The sequence below is a fragment of the Cimex lectularius genome, unplaced genomic scaffold, assembly GCF_000648675.2.
Source record: "Cimex lectularius strain Harlan isolate CLEC.00 unplaced genomic scaffold, Clec_2.1 scaffold61, whole genome shotgun sequence".
In the NCBI taxonomy this organism is placed as follows: Eukaryota; Metazoa; Arthropoda; class Insecta; order Hemiptera; family Cimicidae; genus Cimex; species Cimex lectularius.
In genome coordinates, this window is record NW_019392650.1 from 325,736 (window position 1) to 348,381 (window position 22,646).

Below are 22,646 nucleotides of genomic sequence, written 5' to 3' on the forward strand. Positions count from 1 at the left end.
GCGTCGAAATTGTCCTTTATTTGGACTCCATTATTCTTAGGATTCACGTCATTATGAGTGAGACTTTTGTGAGAAATCAATACTTCCGAACTAATTTTCTTCAATTGGGAAGAGTATGAACTTTTTCTACTCATATCTCTACTATGTTTTATCCTATCTTTTAAAGCAGAAGAATATTCCAGGTCGGCAAACTGAGAACCAACATTGCTACGGGGCAAAATTGACATCCCATTTGAGTAAGTGTGTGTGCATGTGCTCTCAAGGTTATTGGTTAAGTCTGATGGATCTTTCAAGTCTGCGTAAAACCAATCTTCTTGAGAAAATATTTCATTAGATACTAACAGATGTGCTTCAGCGGTATTAGAAAAATTTCTATTATCATGATTTTTATAATAATAACAGTTTCCACTCTGAATGTTATCTTCATATTCTGAAAAAATCATACTATTTTCACTTAAAAAACTGCGGAAAGACTGGTAATTAATATCAAGTAATGAATTGTAAGAGTAAAATTCAATGTTTTCGTCTATTTGCTTCACCAACTGAGCTTTGATGGGATCTTCTTCCTTCTTTAGCTTGATCATTGCAAGCAAAGAGCAATTGTTAGCAATTAAGTCTTCTGTATTGCCAAGTAGTGTTAATTTGTTATCAGTTTGTATGTTGTTGGATTGAGAGGTAGAATTTGTATTTTGTGTTTTTGCAGGTGCTTTTATTTGGATGTGAATGTTACTTTGTTTCATTAGGTTTTCTGTTCTATTGATATTTAATTGTTTGTGAGACAAACTTCCAAAATTTTTACTCATAATTTTGTTCTGAGAAGATGGGGCAGATTTTTCCAAAACAGATTTTTGTGGTTCGTATGAACCCGATTTAACTGTACCTAGGAGCATAGTTGTTTTTTCTAGTTTACCCATGATTTTTGCTAGATATAATTCTTCCTCAATTGATTCCTGATTTGTTAAATGAATGGCGGTGGCAGCTTCGCCAGGTTCATTGGATTGACGACGTTCAGATTTACTTCTTATTTCTTTACTGTCATTTTCCTTGTCCTGTGACTTTTTGATAGTGCTGGTTTCACATCTGCCAAATGATGGCTGACTTTCGCCCTTTTCTTTAGCCTCATTTGTTGTACAGCTTTCAGTTAACACATCAATATTTGAATTAATATTGAGGCTATTTGGGAATTTTCTATTCACCAATGGTAAAGTTTCAACGGTTGTATGAGCAGTCTTTAAATCTCTCTGATTATTTGTTGAAGTTTGTATATATTTTTTTGTATTAATTTTGCTTAATATCTTCCTGTGTTGACCTTTTGTTTCCTGTTTGTACTTCTTCCGAAGCGAATATATACCTTTAATAAAAGATCTCAAAATTTCACTATTTCTCTCTTCTTGTTTTTCAAATTGTTTTACCAATGCATTTAATCTATTAACATTTGAATTTTTAACATATTTAGGATTGTGCAGGAATTTCTTTAAATTTTCTATCCATTTCAATAAACGATTGTAAATTTGTTTGATCTGGTCAATGTCATTTTGAATGTTATGTGGTAGCATATTGAAACAATAGGGTCTATTACGTATCGTTAAATTTTTATTGTTGGAGTGATTTTCTACACAGATGCCTTCTAATTTTGTTTTCTTTACATTATGTTTGAACGACTTGGTAAATTTTCGATTAATAAAGTTCTTTACTTTAAAAGAAATACTGCTCCACTTCTTTTTAACAGTTCCGTTCTTTTTTGTATATAAATATTGGTGATTATACATAGATAAATCTGATGAATAATTACCTTTTGATGTGCTCGGTTTTTCATTAGGATATTCCATTGCCTCAGTTAGTTTTAAATTAACCAACCAAATTAGTTGACAACTTTTTATCTTAACAAATAATATTTGGTACCATGGAAACTATTCTCATAAGATTGGAAAAAAATCATATGTTAATATTATAATTTTTAAAATTTATTTGTTATTGTCCTACTCTCCATTGTCTTACTCTCACTATTGTCTGTCCTACCAACCAAAGTTAGACTCTGAGTCTATTGACAGCTTGGTAATTTCAGCACCAATGACCAATGTTTACAATTTTAAAATAATTTGAACATCAAAACACCTTTCGTATGAAATGTTCGACAGATCATCACTATTGACCTCTCTTTCTCATATCGACTTAATCGGCAAAATATTATAGTATATTATGTTTTAAAAATGTACAAAAATAAAATAAAAATATAAAGAGAAATAATCTGAGTTTGTCTTTACCTTTTGCACATCGATAAAAAAACAAAAAACAGTGGATGAAAGAAAAATTCACACCCAATTAAAAGTGCCTCTACAAACAGGAAATACAAATTCTACCTATTAATGCAACTCAGACTTCAACAAATAATCAGTGAGATTTAAATATTGATTTTATTTACTACTGATGAATAAAAAATTCAAAAAAAAAAAAACTAACCAAAGTAAAATAAATAAAAAATAACCTCAATATTAATTCAAATGCTGATGGGTTAAGGGAAAGATGGATAACAAATGAGGGGAAAGAAATAGGAAAAGTAAGCGATTATTTGGCAGATGTGAAGTTAGCACTATTAGAAGTAAACAGGAGTTCTAGTATTGATAGTCGAAAATCAACACCTCAGGTTTCTGTAAATAATGATTGTAAGATTCAAAAGATCACTGAAGTAAGAAAAGAGATGAAATTTGGTGAAAGCATAGATGAAAGGATTGCAGCGTCAGATACATATTACATGGTATCAAATTCCCAAATATTCAATGAACTACACACAATTAAAAATCCAATACAAATTGGTATAAATGATTTATGTAACAACTTATCGTCCATTGATAAACAAGGATTATCAAAAGAACCACACATTACACGGAAGCCCTCTACAAATAAATTATTGGACAGTAGTATATTTGAAATGAAAAATGATAATTCTGAGACGAGATGGTCAGATGATGATGATGTAATAATATTTCAGGAGCATACTGTTCTAGAGAAGGGTCATTCTGAAGTATTTTGTAAGAATGAACCCATGGCAATAGATGATAAATGTCTGTCTCCAGTAATTACATCAAAAATGGCCAATAGGAATACATCATACCCTACAATTCAAACGTACAATTCCGAAGAGTCCCTTTGTACAAGTGAACAAGGGACTAATTTTTTTTCAATGAATACTCTAAAAGTTTATTATAATAAGTGTGACAATTCTGTTACAACAAATTCCAAAATTTCAAAAATATTGGATAATGAGAGAATCCAATTGGAAAATACTGTTTCGAAAGAATGTAAACAAGGTGATTTTGAGATGGTAAGCAGAAGTTGTAATATTGATAGTGCAAAATCAACTCCTCTGGATTATGTAAATAATGAATGTAATGATTCAAAAGATCCTGCCAGCCTATACACAAATAACCATCCAAGCACTGAAATATCGGAATATAAAACATACACCCTAGATGAAAATTTGCTAGTGATGTTGAATTCCAGAGAACCACGAATGTCAAAATCTGATGACAAGACAGGATCAGGCACAGAGTTAACAGATGCGATGGCAATTATAAAAAATCCAATAGAAGAAATAGATTATTCAGATAATTGTAAATTAACAAACCACAAAATTCATTATAATGCTGAAGATCTGTTAGTAACTAAAAGTATAACGCGGACATTACAACAGGAAAATTACAGTAAATGTGACCATAATATACAGACAGATCAATTAAATGTGGCAAGTCAACATACAGAAACCAAATTGAATGTTTACACTCCCAAATTCCAATTTATTACGTTAGTGCTTGTAAACATAATTGGCAGCAATGCACAAATACAACAAAAAACAAGAGGTATTGGAAATAGAAAGTTCAGTCAGTTTAAAAAGCTGGCTATCAATCTTAAACGTAAAACCCATGTTGCTAACAAAAGTTGTACAAACAAGCACGTGAGATGTAATGATGCAAAACTTGAAATAACGTGTGATGAAGTTGCTAACTCAAATGAATTCTGTATATCAGATTTTCAAAGTCAAACATTACCACGAGAACCATGTAAGAAATTAGAACAGCTGGTTCAGACTGAGGAAAAAGCAATGTTTGTAACTGAACAATTTATACAAACTGATGAAATAGATATGAATGTTACAGATCATTCAACACAAAGTGATAAAGTATACACAAAAACAAGTGAAAAGGGTATACAAAAGGACCAAGCAGCAATGCTCAGAGAACAAATATCACAGACTGAGGAATTAGCTTTGTTTACATTTGAACAGAGTGCACAGACTGATGAAAAGAACAAGAGTACAAAGGAAGAAGTTGTACAAACTTACGAAATGTTAGATAATAAAACTGTACAAACAGAGAACGTAGCACTGGCTATAAATGAAGAATGTACACAAACTGAGGACAATATTTTTGAATGCAAAGCATGAAAATATCCAAACTGAGACAACTATTATTGGCCTAGAGGAACAAATGGTACAGATTGAGGAGAATCCCATTAGAGTTTGTGAACAGAGTTTTCAAACTTAGGAAAATTGTACAAACATATGTAATGAATCAGTACAAACTCTGCCAAGAATCGTTACACCAATTAACAGATCATACAAACGGAGAGCACAGCTATTAGCGTAGGTGTACAAACACAAGAAGTAGTTAAGTGCGTGAGTGAACAATTTACACTTACTGAAGAAGCATGTGTGTCCAATGGTGACCAAGCAATGCCAACTTTAGAAAAAAAGATTAAATCAAATGGACTTGTACAAAATACTATTCTTATAGATGAAGAAATTGTACAGACGGAGGAAATATCTGTATGGCTCTATGAGGAACTAACAGAAACTGTAGTAAATGATATACAAAACACAGAGATATTAGAAAGCTCATCTAATCCAATGTTAAACTCCAATCAGACTGATTCTGATGACCTAGGAGAAATAGATAACATTGAGATTGAGTCCAACCATTATCACAACGTATTTGTAATGAATGACATAGAGTCCTTTTTAAGCTCCATGTTAGCAAACATGGAAGCACTAATAGTGTCTGCACATCCCATCTCAAGTGACGATTCATTGCCTGATGGCAAGTTTCAAACATTGCTACCTGAATTTGATGATAATATGAAGGAGCGTTTGGAAAAGCACCGTTCACAAACATCTTTAAAAATGAAGCCGTTAGCTAATGTAAATTCCAAACCAGACAATATTCAATCCCCTATGCAATTCATAAATGAAGAATTAGACAGCATTAATTTAAAAGACAGGGACACCATTATTATGTCAGATATCAATGCCAAGGAGGAAAAGTTAAAAAGAAAATTAATACTAAATGAAGATTTTCAAGTTGACATAAAGGACAGCTTTGTGACTAAATTGAAATCGAAAATGAAAGAAAACACTAAAGACACATAGAACAACGGTGTTATAAATTTTGATTGTTAGGTTGAAAATTTCGGCTTAGATAAGTTCTTTTGTCATAATAATCCAGAAACGGTAGAAACACAAGTAGGATACTCCAATTTTGAAATTAAGGAGAAACAAATAAAACGTAAGTAAACTATATGCCATAAAATCTAGTCTAATCTAATGTTAAATTCAAATCAGATTGATTCTGAGGACATAAGGTGTAATGAAGTTTCTAACACGAATGAAAATTGTAATTCAGCCTTTCAATGTCAAATATCACTACAAGAACGTTGTAAGATTTAAACAAGTGGTCCAAACTGAATTAAAAGAAATGTTATAACTGAACAATTGAGTGCACAGACTGAAGGAACGAACAAGAGTACAAAGGAAGAAATTATACAAACTCATAAAATGTTAGATAAAATAAGTGAAAAAAATCGTAGAAACAGAGAATGTGGCATTGGTTGTACGTGAATAAAATAAACAAACTGAGGATAATAGTATGGATGTGGACTGAAGGAAAGAACAATATTACAAAGGAATAAATTAGATGTACCAACTAGAACAGCTATAAATGAATAATTTGTTCGCGCTGAGGAAATACCTATATGGCTCCATGAGGAATAAGTAAAAACTGTTGTAAATGATGTAAAATGCCCAGAGATATTAGAAAACCCAATCTAATCCTAATGTCAGATCTTTAGGAGCTATAATTGACAACTTGTGAGCGACTACTCGGCTATGAATTAAAAAATTTACAAATCGTAAAGCTTGAATTAAATTGTTAGCAAAGCCTGGTTAGAAAGGAACTACGGTTAATTGGATTCAAATGCATTTGAAAAATCACGCAACACCAAAATAGTACATAATTTTCAATATTAGCACAGTTGTTTTCTGTAATAATCGAGTTCTCTTGCTACAGACCCTATACTGCTCTGCAAAATGGCAGCATCAGTGAAAGACAAATAAGAGTAGTACATTAACATGACTGGACAACTAATTGATTCAATACAAATATAATAAATTATCAAATTGTTAGTAGTGTATACTTTGAAATAATTAGAAGTATTCAACATAATTTGATGAGTAAACAAGTAATATTAGATAAAACAAAAGAAAAGAATATATAAGTTTGGTATCAAATTCAAATTAAAGGAAACTTCAAACTTTTTCTTCTCCAAGTGAATTTTCATTTATGATTTGGGTTGGTAAATGATCAATTTTGTTTATTGGTCTCTTTACAACTTTGTTTCGGGATTTTAGGGTCGCTATCCCTAATTAATCCATCAGCTCCTGTATGTGTCTCACACTCTTGCTAAAGGACATTTCAGTGGAAATGACTTTTCATCCTTTAACAGAATAAGCTGTTCAATTTGCCAATTATGACTTCCTTTTATCATTTTCGGACACACTTGCAGGTTGGATAATTATTTGTTTATTGGTTTTATTGTAGTATCCATATCTTCATAAGTAAATAGCAAGTTTTCATCAATCCTGTCGTGTAGAATGTCATGATATGTTGTTCAATGATATACTCCTCATTATCTGCATTAGAATTAATAGTGTCTGCGTGTTTTTGTCCTAGCTCTGCTAACTACTTCTACTAAATCTTTTCTTTGAATTAGATCCGTTTCATTTTCAGGGTTTATCATTTCTACTTTTCAGTGTGTTCATTATAAAATTCTCAGCCATTTCACATTTTTTCATGTTCCAAAGTGGCTCAATTTTTTTCCTAATTTTACCGTAATTAATTTGTTCTTGTTCTTAATGAGGCAAGGAGAATCCAAAAGTCTTAAATCGTATTAAAGACGTCTTAACTTTACCTCTCCAAAAAAAGGAAGTTTTTTAATAGAAAATTCTTGTTATGCTATTTGTCATTTTGAGGCTGTTTATATAAGTAATTACTTCACAATGAACAATGTAAAACCAGTGCTTAATTATTGGTATTTTTGAGACTGGAATTCGGGGTTAAAAGTATGGCAGGAAAGTGCAGCAAAATGATGGCCAATTTCATTAATATAAATTTAGGAGACTCACAGATTTGTTGGTGGTTTCTCTCAGGATTTCCTCTAAGCGAAGGACAATGCATGGTATGAAGGCCCATCTGTTGTGGTACTCATTTTATTAAAAAATATTTCTTAGGGTTAAAAAGAAGACTGACTCTCAACACATTGTTTTTTATAGTACAATTTTAGAATTTAGGGTAAAAATCTGTCTCTCTTGCTACAGTTTCCCTACTGCTCTGTAAGATGGCACTCTGGCAGTATCATCAACACAAAAAACTTCCATAAAATTTCACCAGATAGAATAATTTTAATTAAGTATACTTTTTATCTAAGGTCTTGGTTAAATTGCAAAGTATAATTTTCACCTTTGTTTTATCATACTGTTTCCTATCATCCTGTTTCCTATCATCAATCACATCATATGTCATTGAGGAACTTTAAAGAATATTAGATTGCGCTTACTATCCATGATTAAATAATCTTTTTATTTGTTTATTTATGGATCGAAATCCACTATAAAAAGACATTTTACAATAACAAAAAATAAAAATAATATACAAAACAATATATGTAAAAAATACAAATAATATATATAAAAAGAATAAGGACATATATACATGGTAATATTATAAACGGTACATACAAATAATAAATATAAAAATACAATTAAAGAGTAAAAACTGAACAACAAAAATGAAAGACTAACCAAATTAAGGCAACGTAAACAAAATAAAGTTGAAAGACAATTGAAAATATAATATTTAGGTGCATTTTTAATGAAAATAATGGTCATTGTAGATATATAATAAGACTAGAGTGCAAGATTTAGGTGAACCAGTAAATAAAATAAATTTTTAACAGTATGAAATATAAAAGCATTTAAAAAAATATAAACTGGTAAGAAAATTCAACTAAACTAGGGTTGTAGGATATGGTTTTTCACAGATTGCACAGAACTATTGAAGAAGTCAATGCTAATGCAGATGTTAGTTTTGATCATCATTCTGTGTAGAGGAGAAGAGTGAATATAGTTAGAGCTTTGGAATTCAATATAAAATAGTTTGTGGGTTTTGAGAAAGTGCGAAGAGACGTGTAGCTATAACTGAGAGAGGGGAGAAAGACATAAAAACATTAAACAATGAGTTTGTTTAATAATTTAAATATAAAAACAATATCAAAGTGCCAATCCCTTCTTAGTGCCAGTTCAAAAAGTTTAAATTCAGAACGGATTCCAGGGTAGATAGAGTTTGGAGGAAGATTGAGTTTGTAAGAAAGTTTTTTTAAAAATTTGTTTTGTACAGATTGAAGAATTTTTTGATCATTTAGATAGTACGGGTTCCAAACAGGTGTAGGGTATTCTAGTATGGGTTGTACAAAAGCTTTATAAAGATGGACAAAACATAGAGGATTTTTAAATTCATAGGTAATACGACAGGCTGGGCTCTTTAGAAAATTATAATAAACAAATGTACCAATATTTGTCAAATACTGTCAATATAACTCAAAAATAAAAGTTGTCCTAACACAGAGGACCATAATAGTATTGTTAGATTTTTCTGTGTGGTCTGTTAAAAGTAAATTTCACCTTTTCACTATTATTACTAAATTCACTAATTTCGTGGTCCGCTTGACCAATTAATACATTACAATTAATTAAGGTTTTTAGTTGAGATAAAAAAACGGGGTTGAGATGGGAAGTTAGTGTCCGAGTGGATCGAGGTCACGATAGCTCAAGTGGTAGAGTAGCGGCATATCTAGCAGAAGGTCGTGGGTTCGAATCCCGCTTTGTGACATTTTTTTATCTCAATTAAAAACCTTAATTAATTGAATTATAATTATCTCAACAATATATTATATGAATGCAAAATAATAAATTAGAGATTTACATTAAAATAGAGAAATTTAACTGGGGTAAGATTATCATAGCTCAGCATATTACACTATCAAACCAAAACTCTCTGAAGTGTTTAAGACAAAAAAAGCCAGAAATTTTAAATTATCTAGCTGAAGATCATGGGTTCGAATCCCGCTTGTGCCATTGACTCTTTTATCTCAACTAAAAACCTTAATTAATTGTAATTATTACTAAATATGTATAAAATTGAATCCCAATCTTTAGACAATATAAGTATTAGTGTCTATTGCACTACAAGCAATTTAAAAAAATTAAACTTTAACAGTTGCTATTACCATCACAGAGAACAAGCAGACCAAAATGAACAGTGACCGAATTACAATATATTAGTATTATTGAAATAAAATGGTTTTCAAGTTATCTATTTTTTATTACATTACAACACAGTTAATTGCGGAAATAAGGATAACATTTCTTCAACTTTTCAGCATTTTTGATGTTGCTTTTAGTTTTATCTCTTCTCTGCATCTTTCAATGTCATTTCCATTTGCTCCAGACACAGGGCACCTTGCTTTTCAACATTTACTTTTCCTGTGAGTTCTGGTCTTTATGTTATTGAAGGTTGGTCCAAAGAAGTAATTGCTTTGTTTTTGATGTTGTCAGTAATGTAAAAAATAATCTGTATCTGTAATGTCATTCATCCAGTTGACACACACTTATGCAGGTTTAATTATTTCAACTTTTGCTTCTCTTTTTGGTTTGTGTTTTTTGTATCTAGAATATTTCATCATCATAGCAAAATCTTCATCTATAAAGCATTTACTATCTGCTGAATAGTCTACTTGGGATTTTTTTTTCCAGATCACAGATATTTTTGTACTTCGTGGGTTTACTTTTTTTCTTTAACTTTGGAAATAACAAACCAAAATATTTCTTATTTACATTAGATTTGACTTTATGTTCCTTCCTCAAATTACTTTTCCATCTGTGGATATCTGGACAAGATTTGCATTTATTCATGTATATATATTTTTTTTTTGCTTTAACTTGATAGGGCTACAATTAGAATGTATTATTACATTCATAATAATCAATCGTCATTTTATATGTGAAAATAAAAGATAAGTAAAAACATATGAGATATGATTGACATACAAAGGAAATAGAAGAGGGCCCTAACATGGAAATAATAAAGCCAATGTCAGGTCTTTTGGAGTTGAAATGACAATTTGTTTACAACAGCTCTAAAATAATTGATATAATACTATTTCCTATGCATGGAGTTTAGTGACCTATGTGACCTTAGTTAATGATTATTTGAAGATCGTGGGGCTTCGTCTGGTGTGATGTAGGTTTTAGAAAAACATTTTCTTCACTGTGCCAACGTTTCATCTTCTCAGGGCTCAAAGTGTTTGTCTTCTGCATAATTGTGACATTCTTTTATGTCGTGTTGAGAGTGCCCTCTTATCACACAATTACGCAGAAAACTAACACTTTGAGCCTAGATGATCTCAATAAAGATCAAGACGTTGGTAAAATAAAGAAAATGTTTCTCTGAAACCTACGTCACACCAAACCGCATCTCACGATCTTCAAATAACTATTTCCTATCATAAATCACTTTAGAGGGATGCTCAGTATTTCAAGAATTTTAAATTGTTCTTCATTTCTCTCTTCTATTTCTAATAAAACGATTGCACAATTAATTCACTTCCATAAGCATATTGTATCAACCCTACTTGATTTAAGCCCATCTATTTCTTTATTAAATTCCATTATACATTTTTAAACAAAATACTGTCAATATAAATCAAAAATAAAATTGGTCATAACACAGTGCCCAGAAGAACATACTCAAGAGATCCATTAGAGTTTGTGATACGATTGGTCAAATAATTTCTTTTCAATTAATTAATCTTTATGTTAGGTATTGGTTGAGATAAAAAAGACAGTGTCACAAGTGGGATTCAAACCCATGACCTTCGGCTAAATACGCTGCTGCTCTACAAGCTATCATGTCTTCGATCCTACTTGGACACTAACTTCCCATCTCAACCCACGTTTTGAATTTTCCCTCCTCCTTTTTGCCATTTTTCAAATGTGTAATCTATTTGATTCTCAGCGACAAATGAAATGGCCACGGAGAGCTTTAGTGAAGGACACACTTCATTTTAATTATTAAATCCATTAGTTTGTGGTCCAATTGATCAAATAACTTCTTTTCAATTATTTAATCTTTATGTAAGGTATCCCGCTCGTGACACTGACTTTTTTATCTCAACCAATACCTTATATAAAGATACTCAATAGAGTCAGTCACTTAAACCGTCATCAATTCTAATACAATGTAATGTTAATGAACAGATAGAAATTAATTGAACTAATCCAAAATATCTGGAACTCCCAAGCTGAACAACAAGTTATCTGTATTGCTTGTAATAATATTGTTAGATTTCTTTGTATAGTCTGTTAAAAGTACAGAGCAAAACAACCAACATTGTCTTATTTCAGTCTTTTTCACAACTATGTACTGGATATAATTTGATCCCAATATTTTTAATAAAGTTTATTGCACATAAAGCAATTGTTTTTTTTTTAAATTACTGTTACTATTGCCAACACAGAGAAGATAGACCAAATTATAGTATTATTTAAATAAACTGGTTTTAAAGTTATTTATTCTTTTATTTATAGTGCAACATATTTATAAATTTTGGAAATATGGATAACATTTCTTCAAATTTACAGCAGAGGTAATTTTTGATGTTACTTTTAGGTTTGTGTCTTCTCTGCATCTTTCTATGCAATTTCTAGCTTCCCCAGACACAGGACTGCTAACTTCTTTTGCAAGATTTGTGTTTTCTGTAAGTGGCAGGGTTTCTGTTATTGAAGGTTGGTCCAGCGAAGTAATTGCTTCATTTTTGTTGTTATTCATCATGTTGCCATCAGAGAAATTATCTGTGTCTGTAATAATGTCATTCATCCAGTTGACACAAGCTAACACAGTTTTAATTATTTCGTAATCTTCTGATTCTCTAGCATTATTCTTTTTTGGTTTGTGTTTTTTGTGCCTAGCGTATTCCATCATGATGGCAAGATCTTCATCTATGCTTTCACTATCTACTGAATATTTTACTTGGTAACATTTTTTCAGATCACGTAGATATTCATTGTACTTCACCGAGTTCCGTTGTCTGTTTGACTTTGGAAATAGCTGACCAAGAGATCTTTTAATTGTAATAGATTTGACTTTATGTTTCCTCAAATTGCTTTTCTGTCTATAAACATCTGGACAAGATTTGCATTTATTCAAATATACATTTTTTCTTTGTTTCAATTTGATTGGGCTGTGAGTAGAATAAATTTCCTTATTTGATGAACTCTGAGGAGAATATATTCTTAAAGAGCTTGCATTTGTACATTTTTTAACTGGAATCAGAGGCTTTTCCGAAATTGATGAATGGTGGGAAACCTTATAATCTGAAGACAATTTTATCTCTTTTTTAAGGTTTCTACAACCAGAAGTTCTGTCAATTTTTTGTGGTGAAGTGAATAGTGAATTAAATTCAGAGTATCTAGTATTGCTGCCTTTAAGATTATCATTACACAAATCCATTTCAGATTGTTTTTTTGTAAGACATTTTTGTTTTAACACCACTGAATTTTGCATTGGTAAAAAAGCTTTCTTTTCAATATTGTTACCAAAGCTATGATTGTTAGAATTGAGTGGGTGCAGTGGCTTTACCCACACAATATCATCATCTTGTAGCACAGATGAAGAAATACCAGTTTTGCTTTTTAATGGGTGACCTCTTTCTTGTGCATGAACTCTTACTTCCTGTTTTCTACAATCAATGTCCTGGCTGCTCTTATGTATTTCAAAACAGCGTGGTTTATGTCCTACAACTGTGCTATCAAACGTTTGTGTTGTCAAGTCTGCAATTAATAGGTCTTCAAATTGTTGAGGCTCATTTTGCGTGGGAAAAAATTTCATTTGTTTGTTAATATTTTTTGTACTAGGTTCAAGTGTTTTAATCGTTTGTGGATACTCTGTTTCTTGTTCATTGTTAGCGATCTCAATATGACAAGGTTTTAGTTGTGTAACTATTGTGTCAAATACTTGAAATGATAAATCTTCAACTGTAATATCGTCAAATTTTTTGGATTCCTTTTTTCGTAAAGCGTATTCTTCGTCTATTAACACATTGCTTGGGACATGCTGTTCAACCGATTTGTCCTTCTTCCTGGTCATAAACTTAATACTTGTTCCATTCTCTGGCCATGCTTGAATCACACGCATTTGCCCCTGACTTGCTGGCAATAAAATAGGTGCTTTAAATTTTTTGTTTGCACAGGTTTCATCATCTGAAGTTTCTGATGCTGATACGTCACTGGCTGATTTTAACAGGGGGATATTTAAAGTTGGAGATTCTTCAGCACTGTATTTATTAGTATTAGCTTCTTGAAAATCTAAATCCCCAATATCCTCTAAACATTTATGTTCTTCAGATTTTGGTAGTTTCCTCACCCACTCATTATCTGTTGCCTTATTCGGTTGAAATCCTGAGTTTAAAATGTTGTCAATGTAGTCTCCCTCATAAGTCATCTTGAATGGTGATCTAGTGAAGTAATCCCATACATTTATTGAAGAGGCAGTGAGATTTTCGGTTGGTAAAGAACTGCACAATCTACGTGTACGTTTGTGTTTTACTGTTTTCGCAAATCTTGAAGAATAATGTTTATTTTTAATGTTTGTATCATAATCCATAGCAGACTTTGATCTCAGATGCCCCATTTTTGTTTTGCGTGTAAATATGTTTAATGGGACCGATTGGGATTTTAGCCTGTAAACTATCGAACTTGGCCATGAATCTGAAAACAAAATTTGCAATGTAAAACATTTTTTGGTCACGAAAATAGTGAATTAAAAATTATATACATAGTTAATAAGTTAAATGTGTACTTTTTTTATGTTGAAGATTTGTTTAGTTGATAATTATTTACATAAAAATATTATCCTAAGTTAACATTTTTCTCCAAATGTACATGTTTTAATCACTGTTAACAACAAATGTTGTAAGAAACAAGCTACAAATCATAACAAATAATCCATTATATTTAGTGGTCTGATTGACCAAATTACTTCTTTCAATTAATTAATCTGTGTATGTAAGGTTTTGGTTGAAATGAAAAAGTTAGTGTCATGAGCAGGATTTGAACCCACCAGCTGAAGGTCGTGGGTTTGAATCCGGCTCGTGACACTAACTTTTTCATTTCAACCAAAACCTTACATAAACAGATTAATTAATTCAAAGAAATAATAAATAATGGTGAATACTTGTTTTTGCTATGGAAGGTACACTACTGCACATTAGACACAAGGAAAACATTCTTTCTTCAAAAAATTCTGCAATTCTCTATGACATGATAGTTCTTGAAGTTGGAAGCAGCAAAATAAAACTAGGGCTATTTTCCAGAAAAAAGTTAATTGTTATGAACTAATGATTTTGTTCTGTCAGAAAAATATACTAAAAATTCATAACTTACATGTTTTTATGTTTTTGCCTTTGTTCTTAGTTCTGGAGTTTTGATTTCCTACATTTCCATCAACATTCTGTAAAAGTAGTTTATTATCTGTAAATGTTTGCAGTTTTGATTGCACAACTTCATCTTCTAAGGCTTTCTCATCACATCTGGGTAATGTTGCTAGATCAGAAGGGATAAGAGTAAAATCATAATCATTACTTTCCGGGTTAGCCCATGTATCGCTGTTTTTAGTTATGCCCATTCTCTCAGTTTTTTCATTGTAAGCTGGTAGAGTATCAATGTCCGGGTTGATTTTATAATGCTTCTTTCTCCTGTTTCTGAATAAGTTTGGTAATAAAGGTCTGTATTTTAAACTTAATATTAGTGAACATGGTCGAGTATCTAAAAACATAAGACATATTAACTTTTATTACAGAGTTAGGTCAGATTTACATTTTGGAATGGTCAATGATGAAATTACCCATACAAATGTATTTGTACATTATTTATTTATATTTAATCTTTTTTAATGTAATTTTATGAAATATAGTTTACTTACAATGTTTTTTGCTTCTTGCTCTTTCTTTAATTGCAAAATTCAAGTTTCCTACTTGTGTTTCTATCCTTTCTGGATTATTATGGCCAAAGGACTGATCTAAATTGAAATATTCATGTTCTTCACAATCAGAATCTATAACACCATTGTTTAATGTGTCCATTGTGATTTCTTCCATTTTTGATTCTAATCCACTCACACTGTTGTCCTTTATGTCGACTTGAAAATTATCATTTAATATTAACGTATCCTCCTTGGCATTATAAACTGGCATAATAATGTTCCTGTTTTTTACATTTATGCTGTCAAATTCATTTGTGAATTCCATTGGGGTTTGAATATTTATTAACTCAACATGATTGTTCTGTTCGTAGACTTTGATAGCTGATAGATTCATTTTTGATGTTGCCCTTGATTGCTGGCTCTCAAAACCATCTTTCTTATTTTCCTCAAATTCTGGCGGCAATGTTTTAATTTTAACATCATACATTGAATCTTCACTTGTGGTAGTATCGACGGATTCTATTTCTGATTCCATGCACGTTATAATAGGGCTTAAAAAGGACTCTTCGTCATTTATTTCTGTGATGGACTCATTCTCAACATTATCTATTCCTATCCTCTCAGAATCTATCTCACCAGAGTTTAACATTGTAGTAGGTGATTCTAACATTTCTGTGCGTTGTGTGGATACATCTTTTTGTATTAACTGTTCTTGGAGATATACAGGTATTTCCTCAATCTGTTCAATTTCTTCATCATGAGCTGTTGTAGTTTGGACGTGTTGTTCATTTGATTTAATCTTTATTTCAACAGTTTGCATTGATTGTTCACAATTGGTTATACATGTTTCTTCAATTAGTGTAAATTGTTCAGTAACACACTTAACTACATCCTGAGTTTGTTCACCTACACTAATAGCTATGTTTTCTGTTTGTGTGTTCTGTTCAGTTTGTATAGTTATTCTATCCAACGTTTGTACTGATTCATTAGATATATTTGTACACTTTTCTTCAGTTTGAATACCCAGTTCAAAAACACAAATGGTATCTGCCTCGGTCTGTATCATTTGTTCTTCTAAACTAATAGTGATTGTCTCAGTTTGAGTATTTTCATTCTTTGCATTCATACTATTGTCCTCAGTTTGTGTACTTTCTTCAATTACAACCTGTGCTAATATCTGAGTTTGAACAATTTTTTCACTGGTTGTACCTGTTTCATTAGTTTGTATAAATTGTTCCTTTGTACTCTTGTTCTTTTCTTCTGTTTGTGCACTTTGTTCAAACGTAAGCATGGCAAATTCCTCAGTCTGTGAAATTTGTTCTTTGAGCACTGCTGCTTGCTCCATTTGTATACCCTTTTCACTTGTTTTTGGGTGTACTTTGTCACTTTGTGTTGAATGATCTGTAACATTCCTATCTATTTCATCAGTTTGTATAAATTGTTCAGTTAAAACCATTACTTTTTCCTCAGTTTGGACCACTTGTTCAAGTTTCTTACAAGGTTCTTGTAGTAATGTTTGACTTTGAAAGTCTGAAGTACAATCTTCATTCGTGTTAGGAATATCAGGATAATTTATTTCAGGTTTTGTCTGATTATGGTTGATGTGCTTGTGTATATAACTTTTGTTAGTCAAATGGTTAGTTTTAAATCTAAGTTTGTTGACTAATGTATTACATTTCCTGAACTTTTTATTTCGAATTCCTGTTGTTTTTGGTTGTATTCTTGCTGAGGTGCCAATTATGTTTGCATGAACAATTGTATGAAACTGCAATTTAGGAGTTTGAGGTTTTAATTTTATTTGTGTATGTTGGCTTACCACATTTAATCGACCTGTCTGTGCAATTTGGTCACATTTGCTATAATTTTCCTGTTGTAATGTTTGCATTATTCTGTGAATATCTAACAAATCTTCAGCATCAGAATGAGTGTTGTTTGTTAAGGAAAATTTATCTGAGTATTCTATTTCTTGTGTTGTATAATTTATGTTTGTAATGTTTGGTGTCACATCTAGTAGCTCTTTGCTTGATCTTATGTCAACAAGAACAATATCATCAGATTTTGAAATTGGAAATTGCCTGGGTTTTGATATTTGTAAATTTTCATCTACTGTAAGTGTTTTATATTCTGACATTTCGGCGATCGGACTATTTGTGTGTAGCCTGGTATGATCTTCTGGATCACTCCAATCATTGCTTACAGAATCATGAGGTGTTAATTTTGGACTATCAATATTACAACTTCTGCTTTCCGTCTCAAAATTACCTTGCTTAAATTTTTCTGAAACACCATTTTTCGACTGTATTATCTCGTTATTTAAGATTTCAGAAATTTCTGAATTTGTTGTAGCTGATTTGTTATCATAATGTATTTTAGAACTTTTTGTTGGAGAAAAATCGTGCTCTTGTTCCCTTGTACAAAGGGACGCATCAGAATTGCAAGTTTGAATTGTAGTGTATGATGTCGTCCTACTGACTATTTTGTGTGTAGCTATTAGAGGCAGACATTTACTATCTATTGCAACTTGGTTATTCATGCAAAATACTTCGGAATGCGCCTTCTCAACTTCCTTACGCTCCTCAAATAATGTTACATCATTTTTCATTTCAAATATGCCACTGTCCAATATTTCATATGTAGTTTGCTGCCATGTATCGATTGGTTCCTTTGATAATGCCTGTCTATCAATGGATGATAAGCTGTTACAGAAATCACTAATTTTAACTTGTTCTGAATTTTTAACAGCATATTGTTCCATGAAGATTTGGGAATTTGGTGCCATGTTATATGTATCTGATATTGAAACCCTTTCATATATCTTTTTATCAAATGTCATCTCTTTTCTCACTTCAGTTTCTGTTTGATCTTCACGTAAAGTGACAACATTGTATATGGACTTTTTATTTTCTTTTAATGGAAACACCATATTAATGTTTTGAAAACAATCATTATCTGATGGTTTTATTTCAGTTGATTCACGTGGTGTTTTCATTGGAGAAGAGTCTTGTTTTATTGGAACGATAAATTCAAATTCTATTCTTGGCTTTACATTGTGAACCTCTAAATCATTTTCATTTGATTCATCAGATTTATTGGTGTTCGCAATTACCATTGGCTGTTTGCTGTCATTTAATGATACAAGGTTTTTTTGTGACGAATTTTCAACATGGACATAATTTGTTAGTCTTGTTTCCTTGTCAACTTTTGTTGCTTGGATTTGAATATTATATGTCAAGTCACAAGGATGATTTTCAAGAATAATTTCCACTTTTGGTTCAACACTAATTGAATTGGTAATATCTTGGCATTCTTTATTTTGGCAATTTTTGCTATTTTCATCAAGCAATGGTGTGAAGTTAGCATCACAGATATCATTATCCACTTCATATAAATTTTCAAAATAAAATGTTTGAGCTTGTCTAATATTTTCAACTTTTTCTTCTTCTTGTACTCTTTTAACTTCTTTGTTAGAAGTCTGATTTTTACAGAATAAAATTTCTCCGTTAGTTTCCTCATAGAGTTTAGCTTTAATTCCACATGTTGAGTTAATCTCAATTGGACAAAGGTCCATTAATGAATCTAATTCAGAATTTTTGCTTGATGGCGGCATAGTTGAATTTGAAGAAGGAAATATTTTTCCCTCCTCTCCTGAGAATGATTTTCTGTTTATGCTGTCATGTTCCTGGTTGTATTGTGCTTGGGTACATAGTGTTTGATGTTTAAATATGTCATACATATTGTTACTGGATTTGAACAAAGTTTTGTTAGCACTACACTTTTTGTATCTTGAATTTAATTCTTCATTGTTTACTGAAACGGTATTCTCAGCTTTTTTCTCTAGTAATGATGGAAAAGGCATTTCTAATAAGTTCACTTCATATTCTTCTTCTGATGATTCTTTTGGTATGTGATAACCTGGCTTTATTTTGGATTGTTTCCTTACACTCTGTAACAAATTCAATTCTGACACATCTCTTTGTTTCTTTATTTTTCTGTTCATAACTCTAATATTTGAGATATTGTAGTTCTGATTTTGTCGGCTGTTTGATTCGAGCCACCGAATACATTTTTCTTGAAAATTATTCTGTTTCAAATCTGAATATGATTTCTCTTCTAGATCAATGTTGGATTCACTAGAAGAAGGCTCAGGAGGAAGTGGTATGTCAGGGTCAAAATGTTCCCTTATTTTGACTATATTTTGCTTAGGATTCACTTCATCATCACTGAGAACTTTCTGAAAAATCACTTCGGAACTCTCTTTCTTCAATTGCAAGGAGCCTGCACTTTTTCTACTCATATCTCTGTTAATATGTTGAATTGTATCTTTTAAATCAGAAGAATATTCCAGGTCAGCAAACTGAGAACTATGGGGTACAATTGACATTCCATTTGGGCAAGTCTGTGTGCATTCGCTTTCACTGTTATCTGTCAAGTCCGCTGGATGTTTTAGGTCTGCATAAAACCAATCACCTTGAGAAAAGGTTTGATTAGCTACCACAATTTGTGCTTCAGAAGTATTAGTAAAGTATTTTCTATTATCATGATTTTTATCATAATAACAGTTACCACTCTGAATATTATCTTCATACTCTGAAAAAATCAACATACTTTCACTGAAAAAACTGCGGAGAGACTTGTAATTAATATCAAGTAGCGAATTGTAAGAGTAAAATGAAATGTTTTTGTCTATTTGCTTCACCAACTGAGCTGTGATGGGATCTTCTTCCTTCTTTAGCTTGATCATTGCAAGAAAATAAGAATTACTGGAAAATAAGTGTTCTGTATTTTTTAGTAGTGTTAATTTTCTATCTGTTTGTCTGTTATTACATTGACGGATAGAATTTGTATTTGGTGTTCTTTGAGGCACTTTTATTTGGGTGTGAATTTTGCTTTGTTCCATCGGCTTTTCTGTGCCATTGATGTTTATTTGCTTGTGAGACAAACTTCCAGAATTATTGCCCATGAATTTATGTGAAGATTTAGATTTTTTCACAAAAGATTGTTGTGGTTTGCACGCACGCGATTTAGCTGTAGCTAGTAAAGCAATTGTTTTTTCTAGTTTACTTTTAATTTGAGCCAGATATAGTTCTTCCTCTGTGTTGTTATAGTTTTGAGTTTTTAAACCATCTTTTTGAATTGGGGTAGCAGGACCACCAGATTCATTGAATTGACATAGTTGTGATTCCTTTCTTATTTCTTTGCCATCAATTTTCTTGTCGGTCTTTTTAATAGTGTTGGCTTCATATATACCGCTTTGTTGTTTACTTTTTCTATTTTCTTTCACATCATTTGTTGTGTATCTAGTTTCATGCAACATATCAACATTTGAATTAAAATTGTGGATATTTGAAAATTTGTTTTTCACTAACGGTAAAGTTTCAACAGTTTTATGGGCAATCTTTAAATCTCTCTGAATATTTGTTGAAATTTGAGTATGTTTTTTAGTATTAATTTTGCTTAATATCTTTCTTTGTTGACCTTTTGTTTCCTGCTTGTACTCCTTCCAAAGTAAATATATACTCGTAATAAATGATCTCAAAACCGTATTATTTCTCTCTTCTTGTTTTTCAAATTGGTTTAGCAATGCATTTAATCTGTTAATATTTGAATAGTTAACATACTTGGGATTATGTTTTAATTTCTTTAAATTTTCTATCCGTTTCAACAAACCACTGTAAACTTCTTTAATCTGGCCAATTTCAGTTTCAATGTTTTGTGGTAACATATCAGGGCAATAGTGGATATCACGAATCATCAAATCTTTATTGTTGAAGTGATTTTCTACACTGATGCTTTCTGGTTTTGTTTTCTTTGCACTATTTTTGAACGACTTGGTAAATTTCCTATTTATGTAGTTCTTTACTTTAAAAGATATTTTGTTCCACCTTTTTTTAACAGTGCCTTTCTTTTTGGACTGTAAGTATTGGCAATTATACATAGATAAATCTGATGGATAATTACCTGTTGATGTACTTGATTTGCAGCCATATTTTTCATTAAAATATTCCATTTTAGTAGTTATTTAATTACTGTTTAAATTAACCAACCAATATAGTTGTCAATTTTTTATATTTTCATATAATATTTGGTCCCATGGAAACCATTTTCATAAGATTAGAAAAAAAGCCATATGGAAATTCTAGATTTTATTTATTTATTTTTATTCCGTTATATAACTCAAGGCAAGCTGTGTTCTCAAATGCTGGCGTAATTGGAAATTCAGCAATCCCATGTTGTATATACCCCCAGTCTTGACCATGAAATCAAATATATTTTTCATTGATATGGGTGACATTCCTTCTAGTTCTTTACATACAGCTGAGGAATGACACCATTCATTATGTAAGACATATGCAATGTTTCTCTACAATACTTGCCAACTTGAGACAAACTCAACCAGGACGGTTCATCTCCCACACCTGATTCTGATGATTCTATTCATCATTATCAACTATTCCCCAATCACAAACCTAAACGTTTCAATCTTTCTAAAACTGTAGGGCACAAAATAAATCATTATGGACAGCAACTGCCTGAAATTGAGTATCAATTACGTTGGCCAATTCAGCTGTAATTCACAACGTTGAGTTGTAATTGGAGGTAGTTTCATCAATGGATATATTTCAAAATTCTGGCTAACTATTGATATCTGGTTTTGTCAAGTTAGGAGAAAGAAAAACTTTGTTTTTATCGTCTGAGGACTGACTTCTGTTTTCAGTTTCATATTCCCATACACTTGCTAATAATTCTGCTTATCTTATTTGAAACCAATGCTATGATAATTGAATTGGTAAAATTGTTATATTTATTTATCAAATTTTAGTTATTCTAAAATCTTCAATATTTAGGTTTGTTTTTGATTCAAATTATTAAGTACATTTTATTGTGCTCATGAGTAGAGAAGTTTGCTAATTAACTTTTAGCTTTAATATATAGAATGTTATAAATATAAACAACTTGTTGTTGGCAGCCTGACTTCTTCTCTAAACACATTACTTTTGATTCTAATATAAAAATTCTAGTTGTGATCTGGCTAGTAGTTCTTTATGATTTTTATCTCTGAGATACATGATGCTGGTTGTGGTTAAGGTTTCTCATTTAAAGTTAAAATGATTGAAAAGTTATTGGAAATTTTTATGGTAATCACATATTTTGCTCTTGTCCTAGGTAAGGTATATTATTTAGGATGATGAATATAACCATTTTGCCATTAAATGAGGATGCCACATGGATGGGCACATCTAATGAGGGATGCAACAATTGAAATAAGTTAAATTGTGAGATTTT

At 31.3% G+C, this 22,646-nt stretch overlaps 2 protein-coding genes across 2 annotated transcripts; one reads left to right on the forward strand and one right to left on the reverse strand.

Moving 5' to 3' along the window:
* The first annotated feature begins 2,674 nt into the window (after window positions 1–2,674).
* On the forward strand, window positions 2,675–4,441 carry LOC106674339. Its single transcript, XM_014406982.2, has 2 exons — window positions 2,675–3,131; window positions 3,276–4,441. Exons 1-2 carry the CDS (start codon window positions 2,699–2,701, stop codon window positions 4,439–4,441), a joined length of 1,599 nt encoding a protein of 532 aa, XP_014262468.1. The 5' UTR covers window positions 2,675–2,698.
* A 7,535-nt stretch (window positions 4,442–11,976) lies between these two features.
* Window positions 11,977–21,376, reverse strand: LOC106660904. The gene is made up of 3 exons (XM_014383937.2): window positions 15,363–21,376; window positions 14,825–15,205; window positions 11,977–14,149 (listed from the first exon to the last, which is right to left on the reverse strand). Exons 1-3 carry the CDS (start codon window positions 21,367–21,369, stop codon window positions 11,982–11,984), a joined length of 8,556 nt encoding a protein of 2,851 aa, XP_014239423.2. The 5' UTR covers window positions 21,370–21,376; the 3' UTR covers window positions 11,977–11,981.
* Between the last annotated feature and the right edge of the window lie 1,270 nt (window positions 21,377–22,646).

What these genes read in the sequence shown, in the direction of transcription:
- LOC106674339 (XM_014406982.2), top strand. Translation starts at nt 2,699, where the DNA reads ATGAAATTTGGTGAAAGCATAGATGAAAGGATTGCAGCGTCAGATACA. An exon ending in CCCTACAATTCAAACGTACA is followed by an intron (nt 3,132 to 3,275) that starts ATTCCGAAGAGT and finishes AGAGAATCCAAT; the next exon opens with TGGAAAATACTGTTTCGAAA.
- LOC106660904 (XM_014383937.2), bottom strand. Translation starts at nt 21,369, where the DNA reads ATGGAATATTTTAATGAAAAATATGGCTGCAAATCAAGTACATCAACA. An exon ending in AGCAAGAAGCAAAAAACATT is followed by an intron (nt 15,206 to 15,362) that starts GTAAGTAAACTA and finishes TTATGTTTTTAG; the next exon opens with ATACTCGACCATGTTCACTA. An exon ending in AGGCAAAAACATAAAAACAT is followed by an intron (nt 14,150 to 14,824) that starts GTAAGTTATGAA and finishes TTTTGTTTTCAG; the next exon opens with ATTCATGGCCAAGTTCGATA.